This window comes from Candida pseudojiufengensis, assembly GCF_024610245.1.
Source record: "Candida pseudojiufengensis strain CBS 10847 chromosome Unknown scaffold22, whole genome shotgun sequence".
NCBI lineage: Eukaryota > Fungi > Ascomycota > Pichiomycetes > Serinales > Debaryomycetaceae > Lodderomyces > Lodderomyces pseudojiufengensis.
In genome coordinates, this window is record NW_026261545.1 from 132,368 (window position 1) to 150,952 (window position 18,585).

The 18,585-nt window shown below is 27.3% G+C and overlaps 8 protein-coding genes across 8 annotated transcripts in view; 4 read left to right on the top strand and 4 right to left on the bottom strand. All coding sequences in view use genetic code 12, as the record gives it.

The window, feature by feature from the left end:
* Window positions 1-5: 5 nt before the first annotated feature.
* On the top strand, window positions 6-704 carry KGF55_005524 (uncharacterized protein; the record flags this gene model as incomplete). Its single annotated transcript, XM_051760546.1, has 1 exon — window positions 6-704. The coding sequence occupies one exon, from the start codon at window positions 6-8 to the stop codon at window positions 702-704; it is 699 nt and encodes a 232-aa protein (XP_051611814.1).
* A 169-nt stretch (window positions 705-873) lies between these two features.
* On the bottom strand, window positions 874-3,072 carry KGF55_005525 (SKN1/KRE6 family beta-glucan synthesis-associated protein; the record flags this gene model as incomplete). The annotated part of the gene is made up of 1 exon (XM_051760547.1): window positions 874-3,072. One exon carries the CDS (start codon window positions 3,070-3,072, stop codon window positions 874-876), a length of 2,199 nt encoding a protein of 732 aa, XP_051611815.1.
* Window positions 3,073-4,821: 1,749 nt separating this feature from the next.
* KGF55_005526 (uncharacterized protein) lies at window positions 4,822-5,904 on the bottom strand (the record flags this gene model as incomplete). Its single annotated transcript, XM_051760548.1, has 1 exon — window positions 4,822-5,904. The coding sequence occupies one exon, from the start codon at window positions 5,902-5,904 to the stop codon at window positions 4,822-4,824; it is 1,083 nt and encodes a 360-aa protein (XP_051611816.1).
* Window positions 5,905-7,190: 1,286 nt separating this feature from the next.
* On the bottom strand, window positions 7,191-7,682 carry KGF55_005527 (uncharacterized protein; the record flags this gene model as incomplete). The annotated part of the gene is made up of 1 exon (XM_051760550.1): window positions 7,191-7,682. One exon carries the CDS (start codon window positions 7,680-7,682, stop codon window positions 7,191-7,193), a length of 492 nt encoding a protein of 163 aa, XP_051611817.1.
* Window positions 7,683-8,421: 739 nt separating this feature from the next.
* MMS21 (SUMO ligase) lies at window positions 8,422-9,279 on the top strand (the record flags this gene model as incomplete). The annotated part of the gene is made up of 1 exon (XM_051760551.1): window positions 8,422-9,279. The coding sequence occupies one exon, from the start codon at window positions 8,422-8,424 to the stop codon at window positions 9,277-9,279; it is 858 nt and encodes a 285-aa protein (XP_051611818.1).
* Window positions 9,280-9,725: 446 nt separating this feature from the next.
* On the bottom strand, window positions 9,726-10,499 carry KGF55_005529 (uncharacterized protein; the record flags this gene model as incomplete). Its single annotated transcript, XM_051760552.1, has 1 exon — window positions 9,726-10,499. The coding sequence occupies one exon, from the start codon at window positions 10,497-10,499 to the stop codon at window positions 9,726-9,728; it is 774 nt and encodes a 257-aa protein (XP_051611819.1).
* Window positions 10,500-11,751: 1,252 nt separating this feature from the next.
* Window positions 11,752-12,519, top strand: KGF55_005530 (uncharacterized protein; the record flags this gene model as incomplete). The annotated part of the gene is made up of 1 exon (XM_051760553.1): window positions 11,752-12,519. One exon carries the CDS (start codon window positions 11,752-11,754, stop codon window positions 12,517-12,519), a length of 768 nt encoding a protein of 255 aa, XP_051611820.1.
* A 4,072-nt stretch (window positions 12,520-16,591) lies between these two features.
* Window positions 16,592-18,585, top strand: part of KGF55_005531 (uncharacterized protein) — a gene marked incomplete at both ends in the record, with an annotated part of 4,515 nt that continues 2,521 nt past the window's right edge. Inside the window, one exon of the mRNA XM_051760554.1 lies at window positions 16,592-18,585. This exon is cut by the window's right edge and continues 2,521 nt beyond it. Within this exon, the coding sequence (XP_051611821.1) occupies window positions 16,592-18,585 (1,994 nt within the window).

The following is an 18,585-nucleotide window of genomic DNA, read 5'->3' on the forward strand; positions in this document are numbered from 1 at the left end:
CCAAAATGCCACCAAAGAAAAAGAAAGGAGGATTCACTGTTTCAGAACAATTCACAACAGTTGATCCGGAAATCGAAGATGAAATAATTGAAGCATATACAAATTATTTAGGAGAAGATCAAGAAGATTTATTATTAAAAGATTTACCAATACTACTAGAGCAACTCAAGATACCATTAATATTTCATCAAGATATAGACGAAGTTATTGAATATTACTATCAATTCTTACATGGGAAAGACTTGGTGCTAGAACCAACTAATTCAAAACATTATATAACATTAAATTTATTAAGATCTTTTACAATAACTCCCACTTCAGCAAAATCATCAAATGATTTATTAGATATGATTGATTTAGAAAATTTAATAAATCAATTAAATAAATTGATAAAATTTAGAAATAATGAGGCACATATAAGAGAAAGTTGGAAATTATTTATAAATTCATCATCACCAGATAAAAATCCTGATGATTTCGTTCTAACATTACCAGATCTCAAAACAGTTAAAACACAATTAAATCTAGATAATGATCCACAAACAAAAGCTCCATTAAATGATTTATTTTTAATTGATATGTTAGGATGTTGTAAAGAAGATTCAAGGGGAAATTTAATTAATTTTAAATTTAATAAAGGTGGTGCTAATGTTGATATAAAAGATTTTGCTGAAATTTTAGGTAGATTAGGAGAATATGATTAGATGGGGCTATAAAAAAGAAGAAATTAAATAAAAACACAGGTTTAACCGATTCTATAAAAACATAGCTAATTTATACATAAAAGTCCAGTACCATAAGAAATGAAACTTTGAAATGAAAGCAAACAAACACATAAACCCATCACAAAAAAGCAAACAAACATAACAAACATTAATTACATCCAAACAATTTATGAGTTGGAAAAGAATAACCACCATCTTCAAAAGAAGTTAAATTAACATTTTCATAAATATTCAAATGTTGTTGAATATAATCATATGTAGGATAATCTTCAGGATCACAACCAATATTTAAATTATTTGATGGTTGATAAACTCTTATATAATCAATATTAAAAATTGCTGGAAAATTAAGGGAAGACCAATCAATATATGCCCAATTATTTGAAACACCTAAATTCATTATTATTGACATTGGTTCTTTTGATAAATATCTCCAACCAACATTCCCCAGTGGATGTAAAGCAGTATTATAAACTGTTAAAGTTGGAGTTTGGCCAACAAACCATCTTAAATAACCATTATTATCATTATTTAAATATTCAAATCCATAAGATTGATAATTATGTTCTTGATTAGCCAATTTATTTAATTGATACCATGTATGATTTAAAGTTGTTGTACCACTTATAGCTTGTTGAAAAGGTCCACCTGCATAAGTATTCATTGTTGTTATTGATTTATTATAAATTTCTATAAAATCATAATCTGGCATATACCAAATATCCATTGGAGCAATTTGTAAAGATTGTGATGCAACTCCATTATTTTCCTTTTTACCAGTAGCATCAGTTGAAATTTCTGCTTCTATAACATCAATCTCTGGTGCTCCTCTACCAACTCCTGGATTTGGATGTGATTGACCAGGACAAGTACAAGAATTTAATCTTTGACCAGGTAAATATGATATACCATCAGGAGATGATTGATTTGGTGTAATGCCTGCATCACAAGAATCATAGCTGAAAGGCCATACTCCTTCTGTTGTTGCTAAATAACCTGGTCTACCTAAATTTCCCATTGTCCAAAGCCCAGGCCATAAACCAGAAACAGTACCATAATTTGGTAATCTTGCAGAAATATCAATTCTACCTTGAGTAAAACACATTTTATTCCAAGTTTGTACCATACCAGATCTATAAAATAAATTATGATTTTTAAAAGCATCCATTCTTAACACTAATGTACCATTTGAAGTTGTAACAGCATCTGGATCATACCATTCTAAATCTTTTGTTGCATCATAATGTAAATCTGGAGCTGTAAAAAATTGATCATCACCTTCATAAAATGTTCTACCTTCTGCATTAAATTCATCACTAAATACTAATTGCCAATCATCACCATCTTTCGCAGGTATAGTTAATGCAGCGGTTGGAGTATCTGGATCAATTAAATTTATTCTTATAGCACTTAACATAGGATAAGAATAATGAGTTAAAATTTCATAAGTTTCAGGAACATATTTATGATCAGTTACACCAGTAAATGTTAACGCAGGTAATATTACAAATACTGCAACTGCTGCAGCAATTAATAAAAAAAAACTTAATATACCAAAATATGATCTTTTATCACCATTTTTTAAATCATACCAAAAACGATTTTTATCATAAATTATATCTCTTATTGGATCAGGATTATGTAAATCATCATCTGCTTCTTTTTCATCTATATTTAAAGGAAATGAAGATGCGGGATATCCACCAAATGGACTAAAATCGGAATAATTTGAATTGTAATTAATTTTTTTATTGGTTGTGGCTGTAGAAGTAGATTCAGTTCTTGGAATTATTGAAGGATATATAACATTTGCAAAAGGTGATGATTTTTTTTCTTCTTCTTCAGCTAGGGAAGTAGAAGAATTACTTGTTGTTGATGAATCATGAATTATTGGATATCTATCATAAGGTGGTGGTTTATTAATTTTTAAATTATCATTTCTTATAGGATTTTTGAAATATTTTTGATTATTTAGATTTGTTGACTTATTATTGTTACTATAAGATCTTATATTTGATCTTGAATCATTTGGTGGAGTTATATTGTAAGAAGATGATATTTCTGAACTTATCAAATTTGAATTACTATCACTTGAATATTCTGTAAAATTTCTACCATATTGATTATTATTATTTGAATTATTAATATTTTGATTATAATTATAATTTAAAGATTCAGATGATGGAGACTCTAGTATACTATTTGAACTTGAATTTTGATTCAACGTTTGATCATTTTGGTTATTATTCAATGGTTCATTAAATGGATTAATAGTTGTTGATTCATTTGTATCTTCTTGACTTGAATTATTCCTTAAAGTTAAATCTCTAGATCGATTATATGACATCTTTAGGTGGTATTGATCTCTTCTTTAAAAGTACTAGACTAATGTAATGATATATTTACTTATCTTTTGTTGTTTATGATGAGTTATTTAAATTTAAAAACTTGATTGGAATGTACGGATTGATTTGGAATTGAAATTGGGTTGGTGTAAACGATTTATGATTTTGTAAGTTGTATAAATGATATATATTAATATGAAGAATACAATGATAATATAGAATTAAATGATTAATAGAACAATGTAGTTGTAAATTGAAATCAATAGAATTGAAATGAGTTTATATTTGGTTGCTAGAATAAAAAGTCTTACTTAAAATTAGAAAAATGAAATAGAAACAATACAATTGAGTTGTAACACAAAATTTGTAAGGTAAAACAAAACACAAATTTAAAGATTTGTGGGGGGAAGGATTTGCTACAACTCATCGAACTGACTTCACTTACTTAATTAGATGATCTTATTAGAGCTAAAACTGATCTATATATACTATTCAATTGCCGTTGATGTTAATCATATAATGAGTTGGCTTTGTATATTTAGTAGATTTTATTCTCGAGGGATTTAAATTTAAAGTTTTTAAATTTCTTCTTAATAAAAAAATAAATTTACGAAGTCTTTAAAATTATACAATATACTCTCATATAACTCACAAAACGAAGAATAAAAATTAAACTCACTATTCATACAAGATCTCATATTACATTAAACAAGATCAGTGAACGATGATACATGTATCAGTCAAAACGAAATTTCAAATTAAAAAGTATTTGTTTGTAATGATTCAATAGTTCGTATGTTTAAATAGTTAAATTTTTCTTCTATTTTCTTTTGTCTAAATTGCTACACAAAATATTTTAGATCTTTTCCCCCTGCACAATGATAGTAATGATTATTTAGAGATAAATATAAAGATCAATAAAAAAAGGCTATGTTTAATTTTCACCATCGAATAGAATAGAAATGATCTACCATAACCTTATCAAATCAAGCAACGTGAGATAGTTATGAAACAAATGACAAGATAAAATTATTATAATTATTATTGTTCGGATCATTTGCATTTACGAGAGATCTCTTGAGATTTCTTAGATATAAAAAAATTTCTTAGATAATAAATTATTATAATTCTATCATCTAATCTGAAACACCAAAATGTTACAATATTCAAGGCCAACCAAAGTATGACTAGTCTGATTTCTAGTTTCTAGCTTTAGCTTAAAGTTCTAAAAGTCTCGGGGTTTTTTCATTAATTATGATCTAACCTGTGATTTGAAGAAACTAGACACTCATGACAAGAAATTTCAAAACAAAATTCGGTGGAGTCTTTGCTTACTTAGGGGGTCTTAAGACTATTAATTAAAGCTTGATGTAATTCGTTTCAATAAAACATTTTTGAAGTGGTGATATTAAACGTCAAATAAATTCATGAGGTTTTTCAACAAATTTGTTGCAATATCTTTTTATTGCAAAACATTCAAAACCAATTTTTGAAATCAAGAATCATATAAGAAAGGGAAATGTTTCTGTTTCAATTTAAAATGTAATGTATTATTCCCTCCTTGTAATTATTGGTATAAAACCTCATGTTTTGGTTATACATCTGTACTTTTCGGGGATAAACAACCCCTTCCACTTGTAATTGATGATATAAACCAAATGAAATAAGAGATAATTTGAGAGAACATCAAATGATTGTAGATCAATTAGATTAGTTGTTTCATTAAAAAAATAAGACCCAAAAGACCTGCTTCAGGATCGGTATATCTTAGAAATAAAATAATCAAGCAATACCAAAAACAATTCCATTTTTTCATCATCATCATTTAATTCATCATCAGTTATTTCATCATCAGAACCATTACTATCAGTAGATTCGTCGTTAAAATTGAAGTTTCCATTATCAGATGAAGAATCTTCAAATAAATCCAACAATGATTGAGAAGTCGTTACTTCTAATGTTGGTTCATTTTCATTATTAACAACATTATTATCAGATGAAGATTCTTCGTCTACATCTGACGATTTAGAGGATGTTGCCTCTAATTTGATTTCAATTGAATCAACAGATTCATTACCTTCTAAATTTACTTGAGATGCTTGAGATTCTTCATGGCCCGAACGTATTGGAGTATCCACGATAGCTGCTAAAGGTTGTTGGATTGATTGCTGGATTGGTTGTTGTAAATAGGGTTGTTGTTGAAATGGTTGTTGTAAAGGTTGTTGCAAATAGAGTTGTTGTTGTAAAGGTTGTTGCAAATAGGGTTGTTGTTGTAAAGGTTGTTGCAAATAGGGTTGTTGTTGTTGTTGTTGTTGGTATTGAGGTTGTTGTTGTTGTTGTTGGTATTGAGGTTGTTGTTGTTGTTGTTGTTGTTGTTGTTGTTGTTGTTGTGAAGGTTGTTGCAAATAGGGTTGTTGTTGTAAAGGTTGTTGCAAATAGGGTTGTTCTTGTTGTTGTTGTTGGTATTGAGGTTGTTGTTGTTGTTGTTGTTGTTGTTGTTGTTGTTGTTGTTGTTGTTGTTGGTATTGAGGTTGATGTTGTTGTTGATGATGTTGGTGTTGTTGATTTTGAGGTTGTTGGTATTGATATTGTGGTTGAAGTTGTTGATAGTGAGGTTGATATTGAGGTTGAGGTTGTTGATACGGTTGTCGTTGATATGATTGTTGTTGTTGTTGTTGTGAAAATTGTTGCTGATGTTGATGATTTAGATAATTTGGATGAAACGTTAGCGGGGCAGGAGCAACATAGGAGATTAACTTCCAACCTGTGTTTCGTTCATTGGTCAGATTGTTGCATGATTGTGTGATATCTTGTAATGGATTCTGACCACTCATCAAGTGTAACTATTGAATTGAATAAATTGAATATATGTAACAAATGATTTGCCTTTGTATAATATTTTTTATTTTTTTTAACTTTAGTGGTTATCAAGATTTATATCAAGATTTTACAACAAATCAAATGAAAGAAAAAATGGTTTTCTATCATCTTGAATTGTAATTGGATTGAATCACATTTAAAATAAAATCTCTTGATAAAACTTTAGTATCAATAGAAAATTCAGCAAAACTATCGACCAAAGTTACCAATCTCTCGTTTAAAAGTGGCCCGTCCATAGTTCCATCAAACAATTTTTGAATCGCAAATTTTAGTCGTTCTTAGATTTAATCTACACTTTGTAAAATAATTTTTAGTCAAAATCTTCACATCATGAGACTTGCTATTAAGTTTCGTTCTCTCTTTGTGATCATGGTACGAAACTTTGTGTTTGATCATTACCTATGATTCTCGAGAATTTGTACCTCTTCCCTTTCTAATTGATAAAATAAACCAAATGACCTAAGAAACAATTTGAGAGAACATCACAATATCTAGATTATTTGTATCATTTAAAGATCCACAGGGCCTGCTTTAGGATCGGCATACACTTGAAATAAAATAATTTACTAACCCCAAAAACAATTCAATTGAATCATCATCAGTCAATTATTGCGTTGCCTCTACATTAAATAAACAACAAATTTATGCACTTCCTCACATTTGTCCCATAAATTATTAAAGCGGTACACTTGGTCTTTCAGCTAATGGAGCTCAAACATTTGATTGTTCAAATTGGCATTTTGGTTTTTTAAATACTATGAATGATTGGTTTTTTCCAAAAGATTTCACCACCAAATATATGACAACACAACTGTGTACTCCTACTTTAGTTACTTTTTCATTTAAAGACGTTCCGGCTGGCTATAAACCTTTCATTGATAGCTTTTATAGCACAATGCTGTTAATGGTCAGGATGTTACATTTGACTGTTTATCTCAAGTTTATTTTGTTGGTAGTTATATCTATTGGGATGACTCAAGACCAGCTTTTAATTTGATTTCATTTTCATTAAATTGATCGTTAGCCTCTTTATTCTTATTATAATCTTCATTATTATTATTATTATCGGAATCTATACCTGAAGACTGAGAACCCTTGCCTCTAATTTCAATTCATTTGAATTAAAAAATTAATCACCTTGCACATTTAAATGAGTTGCCTAAGATTCATCGCGAACTAATGAATCACGAACTGAAGGTATTGATGTGGTTAAAGTAGCATCAACTGGTTGATATTGTCGTTATTTTTGTCTTTGATTTAGTAAATAATGTAATTGTTGTTGGTATTGTTGATCAGTTAGTTGATCAATTAGTTGTTGAATTTGTTGTTTTTGAGTCAGTTCTTCTTGAATTGTTTGTTCTTGGGTTAATTGTTGTTGAAGTCGTTGTTGATATGGTTCTTGTTGAATTAATTGCTCATATGGTTGTTGTTGAATGAGTTGTTCATCTGGTTGTTGTTGAATTGATTGTTGATATAGCTGTTGTTGAATTGGTTGTTGATAAGGTTGTTGATAAGATAGTTGTTGATAAGATTGGAGTTGATAAGATTGTGGGTATTGTAGTTGATTTAGACCTTGATATAGTTGTTGATTTTGATACAGAAGTTGTGGATGAAATGTTGGCGGAGGAGGTAAAACATAGACATTGGAGTCCAACTTCTGACGCTTGATTCTGTCATTTTTCAAATTGCTGTTTGATTTAGTTATATCTTCTAATGCATGTTCACCATTCATTATATTTAATTATTGAAATGAATAAATTAAATATATGCAAATAATTAAAGTGATTTTCTATCAACTCGAATGGTAACCGATTGAACCACATGTAAAACAAATTCTTTTGATAAGCTTATCAATTGAGAACTTAACAAAACTGTCGACCAAGACTCAAGGTCTTCCGTCCTAAATTGGTCAGCCTCTAGTACAGTTACTTTTTTTTTTTTAAGTTTTTAAAACGTAAATTTTTTCGACTTTAGGCGCTTTTAAATTTCTACTATTAAGTATTTAATACAAAAAATTTGTAAATGGAGAGTTGACCGAGTTGGTTAAGGTGACAGACTTAAGTGAGAAGGTTCAAACCCTTCGTATAAGACTTAGTAATCTGTTGGTATGTCTACCGCGCGAGTTCGAATCTCGTACTCTTCATTCTATTTGTGAAAAACCCTTTTTTTTTTATTCCTAATTGTTCACTAGATCAGTAGTCTAGCCTTTTTGAAAGATAAATTATCACAAAAATTTAAGTTACTTTTGACATTGATGTGTATCCTAAGCTTTAAAGACACTCATCTAATAATATATTTATGAGATGTGAGACTTACGAGATTGTTTTAAATGGTATCTTCAAACTAATTTTCTTATCCTAAAGCTTGATATTTGTTTCATTAAATTCACACAAAATAATAAATATTATCAAAACGCGTTTAAATATCTTTTTATTTTTTTATCACTTTTTCTACATCAATCAATATCATCAATGTCACAATCAACAGAATTCGCTACAAATTCAAATCCAAATGATGATTATTTACCTTCAAATTTATCATTACCAACATATATTCCACTACATTATTCATTAGGATCTAATTTTAATAAAATTCTTCAATCAGGTTCAAGAGGTAATGATTTAACTCCACAAGCTTTAAAACAACATATTAATTTAGTAAATCAATATATTGATCATATAATATCAAATGATTCATTAGATTTTAATGAAAATATACTAAATAATTATTTAAAAACTTATAAAAATTTAATAATTTCCAAAATTAAATTATCACAAATTGAAAAATTAAGTAATGAAACAATTTTAAAACAATATATTTCACCAAATTTAAATTTAAATTTAACAAATTTAGATGAATATCATCAATCAGTAAATCCATCAGTTGAAGAATTTATATCATCAAAAGAAAATGAATTAATTAGTTCAAATTATCAAATAAATCAATTTATAAAATCAGATAAATTATATCAATTATTAAGAAGTTTAACATTTATTATGAAAAACCCAGAAGATCCAGTACCTGATGAAGATAATGATGATGATGATGCAATAGGTATAAGTGGAGGTAAAGTATCATTAAAAGATCCAATTACATTAAATCAATTTGTTGAACCAGTTATAACATCATGTAATCATACTTTTGAAAAATCAAGTATTCAACAACAAATGTTAACACATAGATATGGTCCTTTTGAATGTCCTATATCTGGTTGTGATTCAGTTTTAAATTCAAATAGTTTTAAAATTGATAAATTAATGAAAGCAAGAGTTAAAGCTTTTAATAAAATGGAAAAAAATAAAGATGATGATTTAGATTTAGTTAACTAGATTCAACTATTTAATGTATTTGAGTAATTGTTGTTTTACAAATAAGGTCAAGATTGAAAACTGTATCTCTTCATCGCCTTTAATATATTCGATTATTTATATCTCATTTAAATTATAGGATAATAAGTTTCTTTATCGATCTTGGATGTAGAGTGAGCTGATTTAATATCAATTTGGAATGTGTAATATCGATAAAGAAACTCTTCATAAGCCAAGCTTTGATATTTGGTACATTAAAATCAACTAATGTAGGTTTAACAACCTATATTCAAACAAATTTCTGTCCTAATACAGCCAAAGCTCATGAAATCATACCTTATTTTGACATATTTAAATTACCAGTTGCATCCATAACAAGCTGTAGAATTTTTCATCAAGAACTAGTCTCCTCATCCAAACTGATCAAAACGATCTTTCAACTAATTGCAATTCAGCTAAATCTCATACTAAGATTTACGGTTTATGTACTTTTCATCATTTTTAATGTACCACTTTAAATTCTCTTTTGATGAGAAACTAGGATTTGAATTGTCATTTTTGTCCATTTCTTTCATAGTCAGAATTATCCATGTTCCATTATTATGAGCTTCAATTAAAGTCATTGGAATTAATGAATTAAATCTAGAATTAAAATCATCAATTCCCAATAATAATAATCCAACTTTTCCCAAATCATAATCTTGTTTAAAATTTGGAGTATATGAAATACCAATTGAATTTTCATCACTGTCATTGTTATCTTGTTTATTGAATGAATCGACATTAATAATAAATTCAGTTCCATTATTATTTTCTATTCCATTTGTTAATACTAAAGCTTTAGCATCACCAAATTGTACAGATTTATAATCATTTTTAAAAGCATTATATAAATTTTCCTCTTTATATAAACTCTCCAATTTATGTAAATTTCCCACTTTATGAAATTGTTTATTGAAATAATCTAATGCTACTAGTGAAATCGACCATATCGATATCTGTTTCAGTAAGTTATTTATACAATTTTTACTTATAAATTGACCATTATTAGCCCAACAATTATCATAAATCTTTAAAAAACTTTCATATTGAGAAGCTATTGCTGATACACTCAACAAATATTTTTGAGGTTTAGTTTTTGGTGATATTAAATCCACACATTGTTGAATTATGTAATTGTTTTTCAAACAAAGAAGAATTATTAAAATGATTGTAATGAAGATCAATTTATTTGAATTCATTTTGGTATATTTTTGTTGAAAATGAATTTTAAAGATTGTAATGGTAGAATTCAAGGTTTCTAACTAGTGTGATACGTTTAATACCTTATTGGTTCGTTTAGTATTATTGTTGATCGTGATGAGGAGACAAGTGGCACAAACTTTAGACCAATATGCATGCTATTGTTGAGTATGAATTAGTAATGAATACTACACAAACTGAATAAACAAAACTAATCTGTTGATTTCAATAAAGTAAATGAGATAATTCACATAGAAATCCCATTTACTCTATGACAAACCTCATCTTTTTGTAATACTTGTTAAATGTATGGCAGCACTAGCTAATCTAATATTGAATGAAATATTGTTTCTAAGATATGAAAGAAAAGTGTTGCAGAATATATCATGAGAATATTTTGGATCGATCATATTTAGCGCCAAGCGCGATCATATGAAATAAGGTAGAAGGATCAATATCTTTTGAACAACAGTAGTATACGGACCTATAGGCAATTAGTTGGTTAGCAGTTTCAATAATCAGAAAGCTATTTTTGAGACTTAATTCTTTGATCTTCAACATGTTTAATTTATTGTTTTCAAGTTTAATATTTTTTAGCTCAAACACTTCGTCTAAATCTTGTGTTCACAAAGACTCAGCCCAATTCTTTATTGTTTTGTTTCATCATACACTCGACTAATTAACATCAAAAGACAACCAAAGTTTTGCTCATAATTTCAATTTATTTTATACGTTTAATTTTGTTAGCCAAATTAAATTAAGAAGTTTTTTCTGTATTGACATAACTTCAATCCAAGTATAGCAGATCAATTTGTTTTTGAATGTGCTTGAAGTCTTCATTTAGCACATTAGGATTGGTCATTTTAACAAAAGTATGATCTCGGTGGCTATAGTTTTATTAGTAGATGTCATTTTCTTCTATTTTATTCTTTTCCATTTGTTAATTAATCTTGTGATAATATAATTTATCGTGTGTTAATACGTAAAAATTATCGTATTTGAGAATCTGAAACACTAAAAACTTAAATTATTATATATAACAATATATTATTATTGAGTGTGTTAATACACAAAAATCTTAGATCTTAAATCCCTTAAACTTTAAAACTTAATCATTTTCACTCCCTTTTAAACTTTGTATATATATAAGTGTAAAAATCCATAAAATTTTATCTTGATTTATCAATCTTAGGATCAATTCCATTTTTATTATTCAACTATTCAACTATCCATCACTTACACACGCATCAAATGATTGCAACTAATTTTCAAGAAACTTCAATTGTGGAGACAGAACCAAGTTTCAATTTAATTAATAGTGAAGCCATTGAAAAAATTAGATCAGTTAGTATTCCAAAAGAATTTAATAGATTAACAGCAAAAGGTTATATCAAGGAATTATTACGTTGTTTTAATATAAATTCAAATAATTATATAACATTTAAAAAACAAAATTTTCAATTTGAAAAAGAATTAGATCAAATTTTAAACTTTTATTTAAATCAAGTTACAAATTATTTTATGAATTATTTTGAAACCGCTGATTATCATTTAAATGATTTAATCTTGTTTAATAAAAATAGAGATTTTATGTTTTTTAAAAACGATTTAATTCAATCTATAGAATATATTAATTCTGTACTTTCAAATTATTCAGGTTTTGAATTAGATTTAATTAAAAATCATTTATTTAATACTGGTAATAATATTAAAAAATTTATTATTATAAATCAAGAAATTTCAAATTTATATAATGAATATAAATCAAATATTTTACAACCTTTAGAATATAATTCAACTAATTTTGATTCAGATGATAATGAAATTGATCAATTGAAAAGATTAAGATCTTATGAATGTAAAAAAAATTTATCAATTTTATATGAATTTATTTATAATGATTATTTAGATTTTGAAGAAAGATTAAATAAAGGTGAATTTAGAAAATTAAATGTTTATCAATTATATAAAGCTTTAGGTTTAGATGTAACAATTTATAAAAAACTTACAACTGAATAATTGATAGAAAAGAATTAAATGAATGGGTTGACGAAGTTGATGGATAAAATTTGCATAATAGTTTAAAATAGTTAAAAGAATATACGCATAATACTAATACAATTGCTCCCTGATAATTTAAGTAACTCTCCAATTTTTGTCCGTACCGCACACGTCCTGACCACCTTGAAAAAAACACAATTTTTATCAGCTTTTTTGACTGATGATTGACATTTCAAAATCAATTAGACTCCTTGTATGAAATTCAAATAGGTTCAAAATACGAATAATGGAAAAAAATGATAATTTCAAATGTAAACAAACCCCTGATCTAACATCTTTACCGCAACTGTAGTATTTGAGTCCGAACCTCAATAGTTAAATTTTTTCTCGTTTATATATTTTCCCATCTTTATCAAAGATTTTCAAGTTAGGGTAATCCATTGAAACTTTCATGAGTTGGATACAGCAAACTTAGTATTGAAAGCAACTTTTTCGTTACTCATCTACCTTTATTTTGACAGTAATAGATGATCTATTGAATTAATTTTGTCTCCAAATCTAATCTATTCAATATTATTAGTAAAAAACTTGAACTAAACGTTAAGTTAGTGCGAATTGTGTTAAGTTTGGAAAAGATTAATCTTATTGATCTTCATGCAAATCTTTATCAATATTAGACGAATATACGAAGTACTAATAAATAACAATGTTTTAGTAGTAAAACTAGATGAATTCAGTTGTTCATAACAGACCACGATGTATTCTTTATACGAAGAATTTATCATACAAACCATGTTCAGATTCAGTTTAAATGCGTAGTGTACTTCCTAGGATATAGAATTAATAGAACTTTAAATTTTTCATACATAGTGTTCGGATATAAAATCAAGATTTTATCATAACACATAAAAGATAATTTATTATTATATTATTCCGTCTGCATAAAACGATAGAAGAAAATCGTTCTTTTATTTGAAAAGGGTTCTTCTATTTTTTTTTTATTGTTTTTTTTGAATACAATGTAAATCATACATTTCAAATTTAACGAAATTATTAACGACATTTTATTGTTAGTTAGATTTTGAGCAATTTTTAGTCTATTATACAGATTAATGCTTTAGCACTTAATCCTATTATGAACACTGTCTCTCCTAATTGTATTTGTGTCTTTTCAGATATGAAATTTTCACCTCATATGCTTTATACAAGATATTTTTCCTTGCTTAGTATCTGAGAATTTCAAATTCATATCCATTCAATTGATTAATTTATGCTGAACAACACCTCAAAATAAACTTTGTTTTAAAAATCATAAGATTGTTTTGCTATAATCTAAGATTAGATCTAAAGGGCATTTTTAGACAATTTTGATTTAAATTAGATAGACTAAAATCAATCTATTTTTTTAGCCACAAAATATAGGGTTTAGTTTAAACCGGTTTAAAACTGTTTTTTTAGTTTACCGTAGCAAATGTAAGTCAGATTTCGAGCAAATGAAGAGCAGACGTTTACTAAATTTACCCGAGAGTTAAGCTTTAAAATCCTTTTCTATTAATAAAAGGAGAGGTGTAGTTTATTTGATCCACCCGAGCCATCGAATTTTTTTTTTCTTGAAGTACACATTTTCTTTGATGATATAATATGAAACAGAAACGGCATTTTTTCTTCTATTTTCAAACAGCAATCGATTTGAATTATACTTTGATCATCCAATCTTTTAGGAGAGTATTCAATTGAAATTAACACTACGCTCAACAAGTATTTTGAATGATTTTGGATTTTAAAAAAAGCTTAAGTTTGGTTATTTCATCATATTTATTTAAATTTTAACCTTAAATCAATTTAAGTGGTAATACATAGAACATTTAATTTATACAGTTAATAAAGAGGCATCATATTGTAAATTTTTCACTAAATCGAAAGGAAAAATATCATAATTTATTTGAAACTTTGAAGAAAGGTTATATATCCAAATGATCTTAAATTGGAGAATGCAAAAAGTCTCCTATTAATTTAGGTTATTAACCAATTCAAAATAATATGGCACCATAATTTTTCAAAATAGATTTGTAATGCCTTATACTCACTTAATAAATGATCTACAATCTCCCTTTATTTAATTTTATTGCTTATTGTTCACATTCTTCTTTATCCTCTAAGCGAAAAATTAATTGTTCTCTATGTCTTTGTATAATAAAAAGATATAACACAAAAATTATTTTTTCCATTAGTAATCTTACTTATTAAAATTATACAATTGATTATTAAACTGTTTTTCTTCCATACTTTTGAAAGGGACGTTTTTGAAAGCTAAGTATTAAGACTAATTCTTACGTTGACTCAAAAAATTCATATTTCATTGGTTATTAAATTTAAAAATGTGGTTTTGAGCCATCTTGTTTATAAATTTTATTCAAGTTCTACATGACAACAATAAAAACAATAACAAATCAAAATATTCCATGCAATCAATTACGAAAACAAGCATGTTATCTCTTTTTACTTACACGAATTTGGACATTTTTATTTGCAAAAATTTAAGACTTTTTATGAATATAGGAGGGAGCAGATTTATTTTCTTTGTTGTTGCAAAATTATTGGGCTTTTGTTTCAATTGCTTACTTTTTAGACAACTATCATAGATTTTAGATGAAAAACAAATACACAGCTCATTATAAATCGGTTAATCCTTTGTTCAATGCTATTATTATTAATGATGTCTCATCTTTCAAAATAAATTTGCTATATCATTTCATTGACTTAATTAAACGAAAAGATTTACAAAACTTTTCAACTTTTTTTATCATTGAAATTTAAATCAATTGTTTTTACAATTAATATCTTATTAATATATTGTAAATTGATCACGTTCACAAGTTCGTATTCGTAAATATTACTTATATTATAATAAAGATTTTCAATGAAGTCGATCAAATATTGCAAATAAATTGCACAAATTAATTTGACACTAAATTGAAATTAAAAATAGTGAAACAAAAAAACAAAAAAATTATTTGAACCCTTTAAGATAAAACAATATTTATTTAATCAACTACTATACCTGGTTTCTTACAGTTAATTCTATCTTGCTTTACGCACAATACGGACAATGAATGTAAAAAAACTAAACTGCAATTGCTGTTTTAGATAATGGCTGAAACTTTAATGCAAGTATTTACATATCGGTTGACAAAAATTATTCGTATTCCTAACTAAATAACGAATTCAATAAAAAGTTTAATACTTCAGTAAGTAAAAATAACAAATCCAGTCCGGATTTGAAATTAACAGAGAAATAATCAATTCAATTTAAATCTTCAATTAAATAATTTCGCAATTAATGCAAAATTGCAAAATTGAAAAACTATTGTACAATCAATAATATGTAATAACTCAATAAACTTTCACAAGAATTTATTCTTATTAGAGTTTGTTCTATTTTTATCATCGTCTAATTAAATTCATAAATGCACTTTGCTTAATTAGAATGTGTGATACGATTTATTCTCTTTCTTTTAAAGTAAAATTGATGAAAAAAGTTGAAAGAAGTTTCCTCATTTACTAATTACCCTTTAAAAATCATAAATTAATCGTCAAATGGAGAATTATAGCCGTCTATATTATATTGGATCAGAAGTATATAGCGACATTCAAATTGATTAAAGTTCTCTTAATTTCGGATAAATACCAATTTTAGTTATGGAATTGTATATAGACATATAGAAATTTAATATGTTTTACATTAATAAAATTGAAGCAAATTTATATTAAGATTTTTAGTTTGAAGCGATTTAGATTTAGTTTTTAGTGTTAACGCAAATCTATTTTGTGTAACGTTTGCAACCTTCTCTATGAACTTAATTAAATAAAAAAAAACCCTTTTTTTACATCATTTTTAGGGCCCTTTTATGAAGTTTAATAGGCAATTCAATATATTTGATAAAAATGGTATAACAAATTTATCATATAAGTATATGAATTTCCAAGTCAATTGTCTTTAAAATTTATTTTTAAATCTTTTTTTCTATCTTTTAATTTAATATCATATTCATTCACTTAATCACTAACTAAATTCGTTCAATTTTAAAAAATGCTACCACACATTTTTTTAATCATTTTTTCAATTTTATCATCACTTTGTTTTAGTGCTCATGTTTCAAACATTTTTCAAAGTTTTGACAGCTTAGTTTGGGAAAATGCAGCAAATTATCGTTTACAAACACCTTCTGCTCCAAATTGGATAGCTACAATAGGATGGAAGATTACAGGTGCAAACATCAGCCCTGGAGATGATTTTACTTTACATATGCCATGTGTATTTAAATTTACAACTACTCAAACTTCAATTGATTTAATAGCAGGAAACACTGTTTATGCTACTTGTAAATTTGCTCCTGGTGAATTAATTGTTCCTTATTCAGAATTACAATGTATTGCAAGTAATAATGTTGATCCTTCAAAAAATGCATATGGAACAATTTCATTTCCTTTAACTTTTAATGTTGGAGGATCAGCTAATTCTGTTGATTTACAAGACTCAAAATGTTTTACAGCTGGTAGAAATACTGTTACTTTTACTGATGGTGATACACAATTATCAACTACTGCTGATTTTACTGGTGGTTCAAATGCAAATACTAATCAAGGAATTAATACAAATAATATTGTTTTTAATAATCGTGTTGTTCCATCTTTAAATAAACAACAATCTTATGTTTTAGCTGGTAATTGTCCAAATGGATATTCAAGTGGTACTTTAGGTATTAGTGTTGTTAATGGTCAAATAGATTGTTCATCAGTTCATGCAGCTATTACAAATCAATTAAATGCTTGGTATTATCCAGAATCAACATCTGGTTTTTCATTTTCTCAAAGTTGTGATGGTTCATCTTATACTATAAATTATAATAATATTCCAGGTGGTTATAGACCTTTTATTGATTTATTAATGAGTGTTGCTAATGGAAGATCTCCTACTACAACTTATACAAATAATTATTATTGTGCTGGTAGTCCATTCCAACAAAGAAATAATTATAGAGTAACTTGGGGAGCATACAATGACGCTTCCGGAAATTCGCAAGGACAGGAAGTGGTGGTAATTACGTCTACGGGTACGGTTCTGTCCACAACGGTGACTACATTACCTTTTCAAAGTACCGATAAGACGAAAACCATTATCGTGATTGAACCAAGCCCTACTACTACTGAATATACTACAACTTGGACAACTACAAATTCAAATGGTTTAACTGAAACGGATTCCGGTATTGTTAGTCAATCGGGATCTTCATTAACTACTATCACTACATTCCCACCACCATTTACAACTGAATATACTACTACATGGACAACTACAAATTCCAATGGTATAACTGAAACAGATTCGGGTATAGTCAGTCAATCAGGATCTTCATTAACTACAATCACTACATTTCCACCACCATTTACAACTGAATATACAACTACTTGGACTACTACAAATTCAAACGGATTAACTGAAACTGATTCAGGTATAGTGAGTCAATCAGAATCTTCTTTAACTACAATCACTACATTCCCACCACCATTTACAACTGAATATACAACTACTTGGACTACTACAAATTCAAACGGATTAACTGAAACTGATTCAGGTATAGTGAGTCAATCAGAATCTTCTTTAACTACAATCACTACATTCCCACCACCATTTACAACTGAATATACAACTACTTGGACTACTACAAATTCAAACGGATTAACTGAAACTGATTCAGGTATAGTAAGTCAATCAGGATCTTCATTAACTACAATCACTACATTCCCACCACCATTTACAACTGAATATACTACTACATGGACAACTACAAATTCCAATGGTATAACTGAAACAGATTCGGGTATAGTGAGTCAATCAGAATCTTCTTTAACCACAATCACTACATTTTCACCACCATTTACAACTGAATATACTACTACATGGACAACTACAAATTCAAACGGATTAACTGAAACAGATTCAGGTATAGTAAGTCAATCAGGATCTTCATTAACTACAATCACTACATTCCCACCACCATTTACAACTGAATATACAACTAC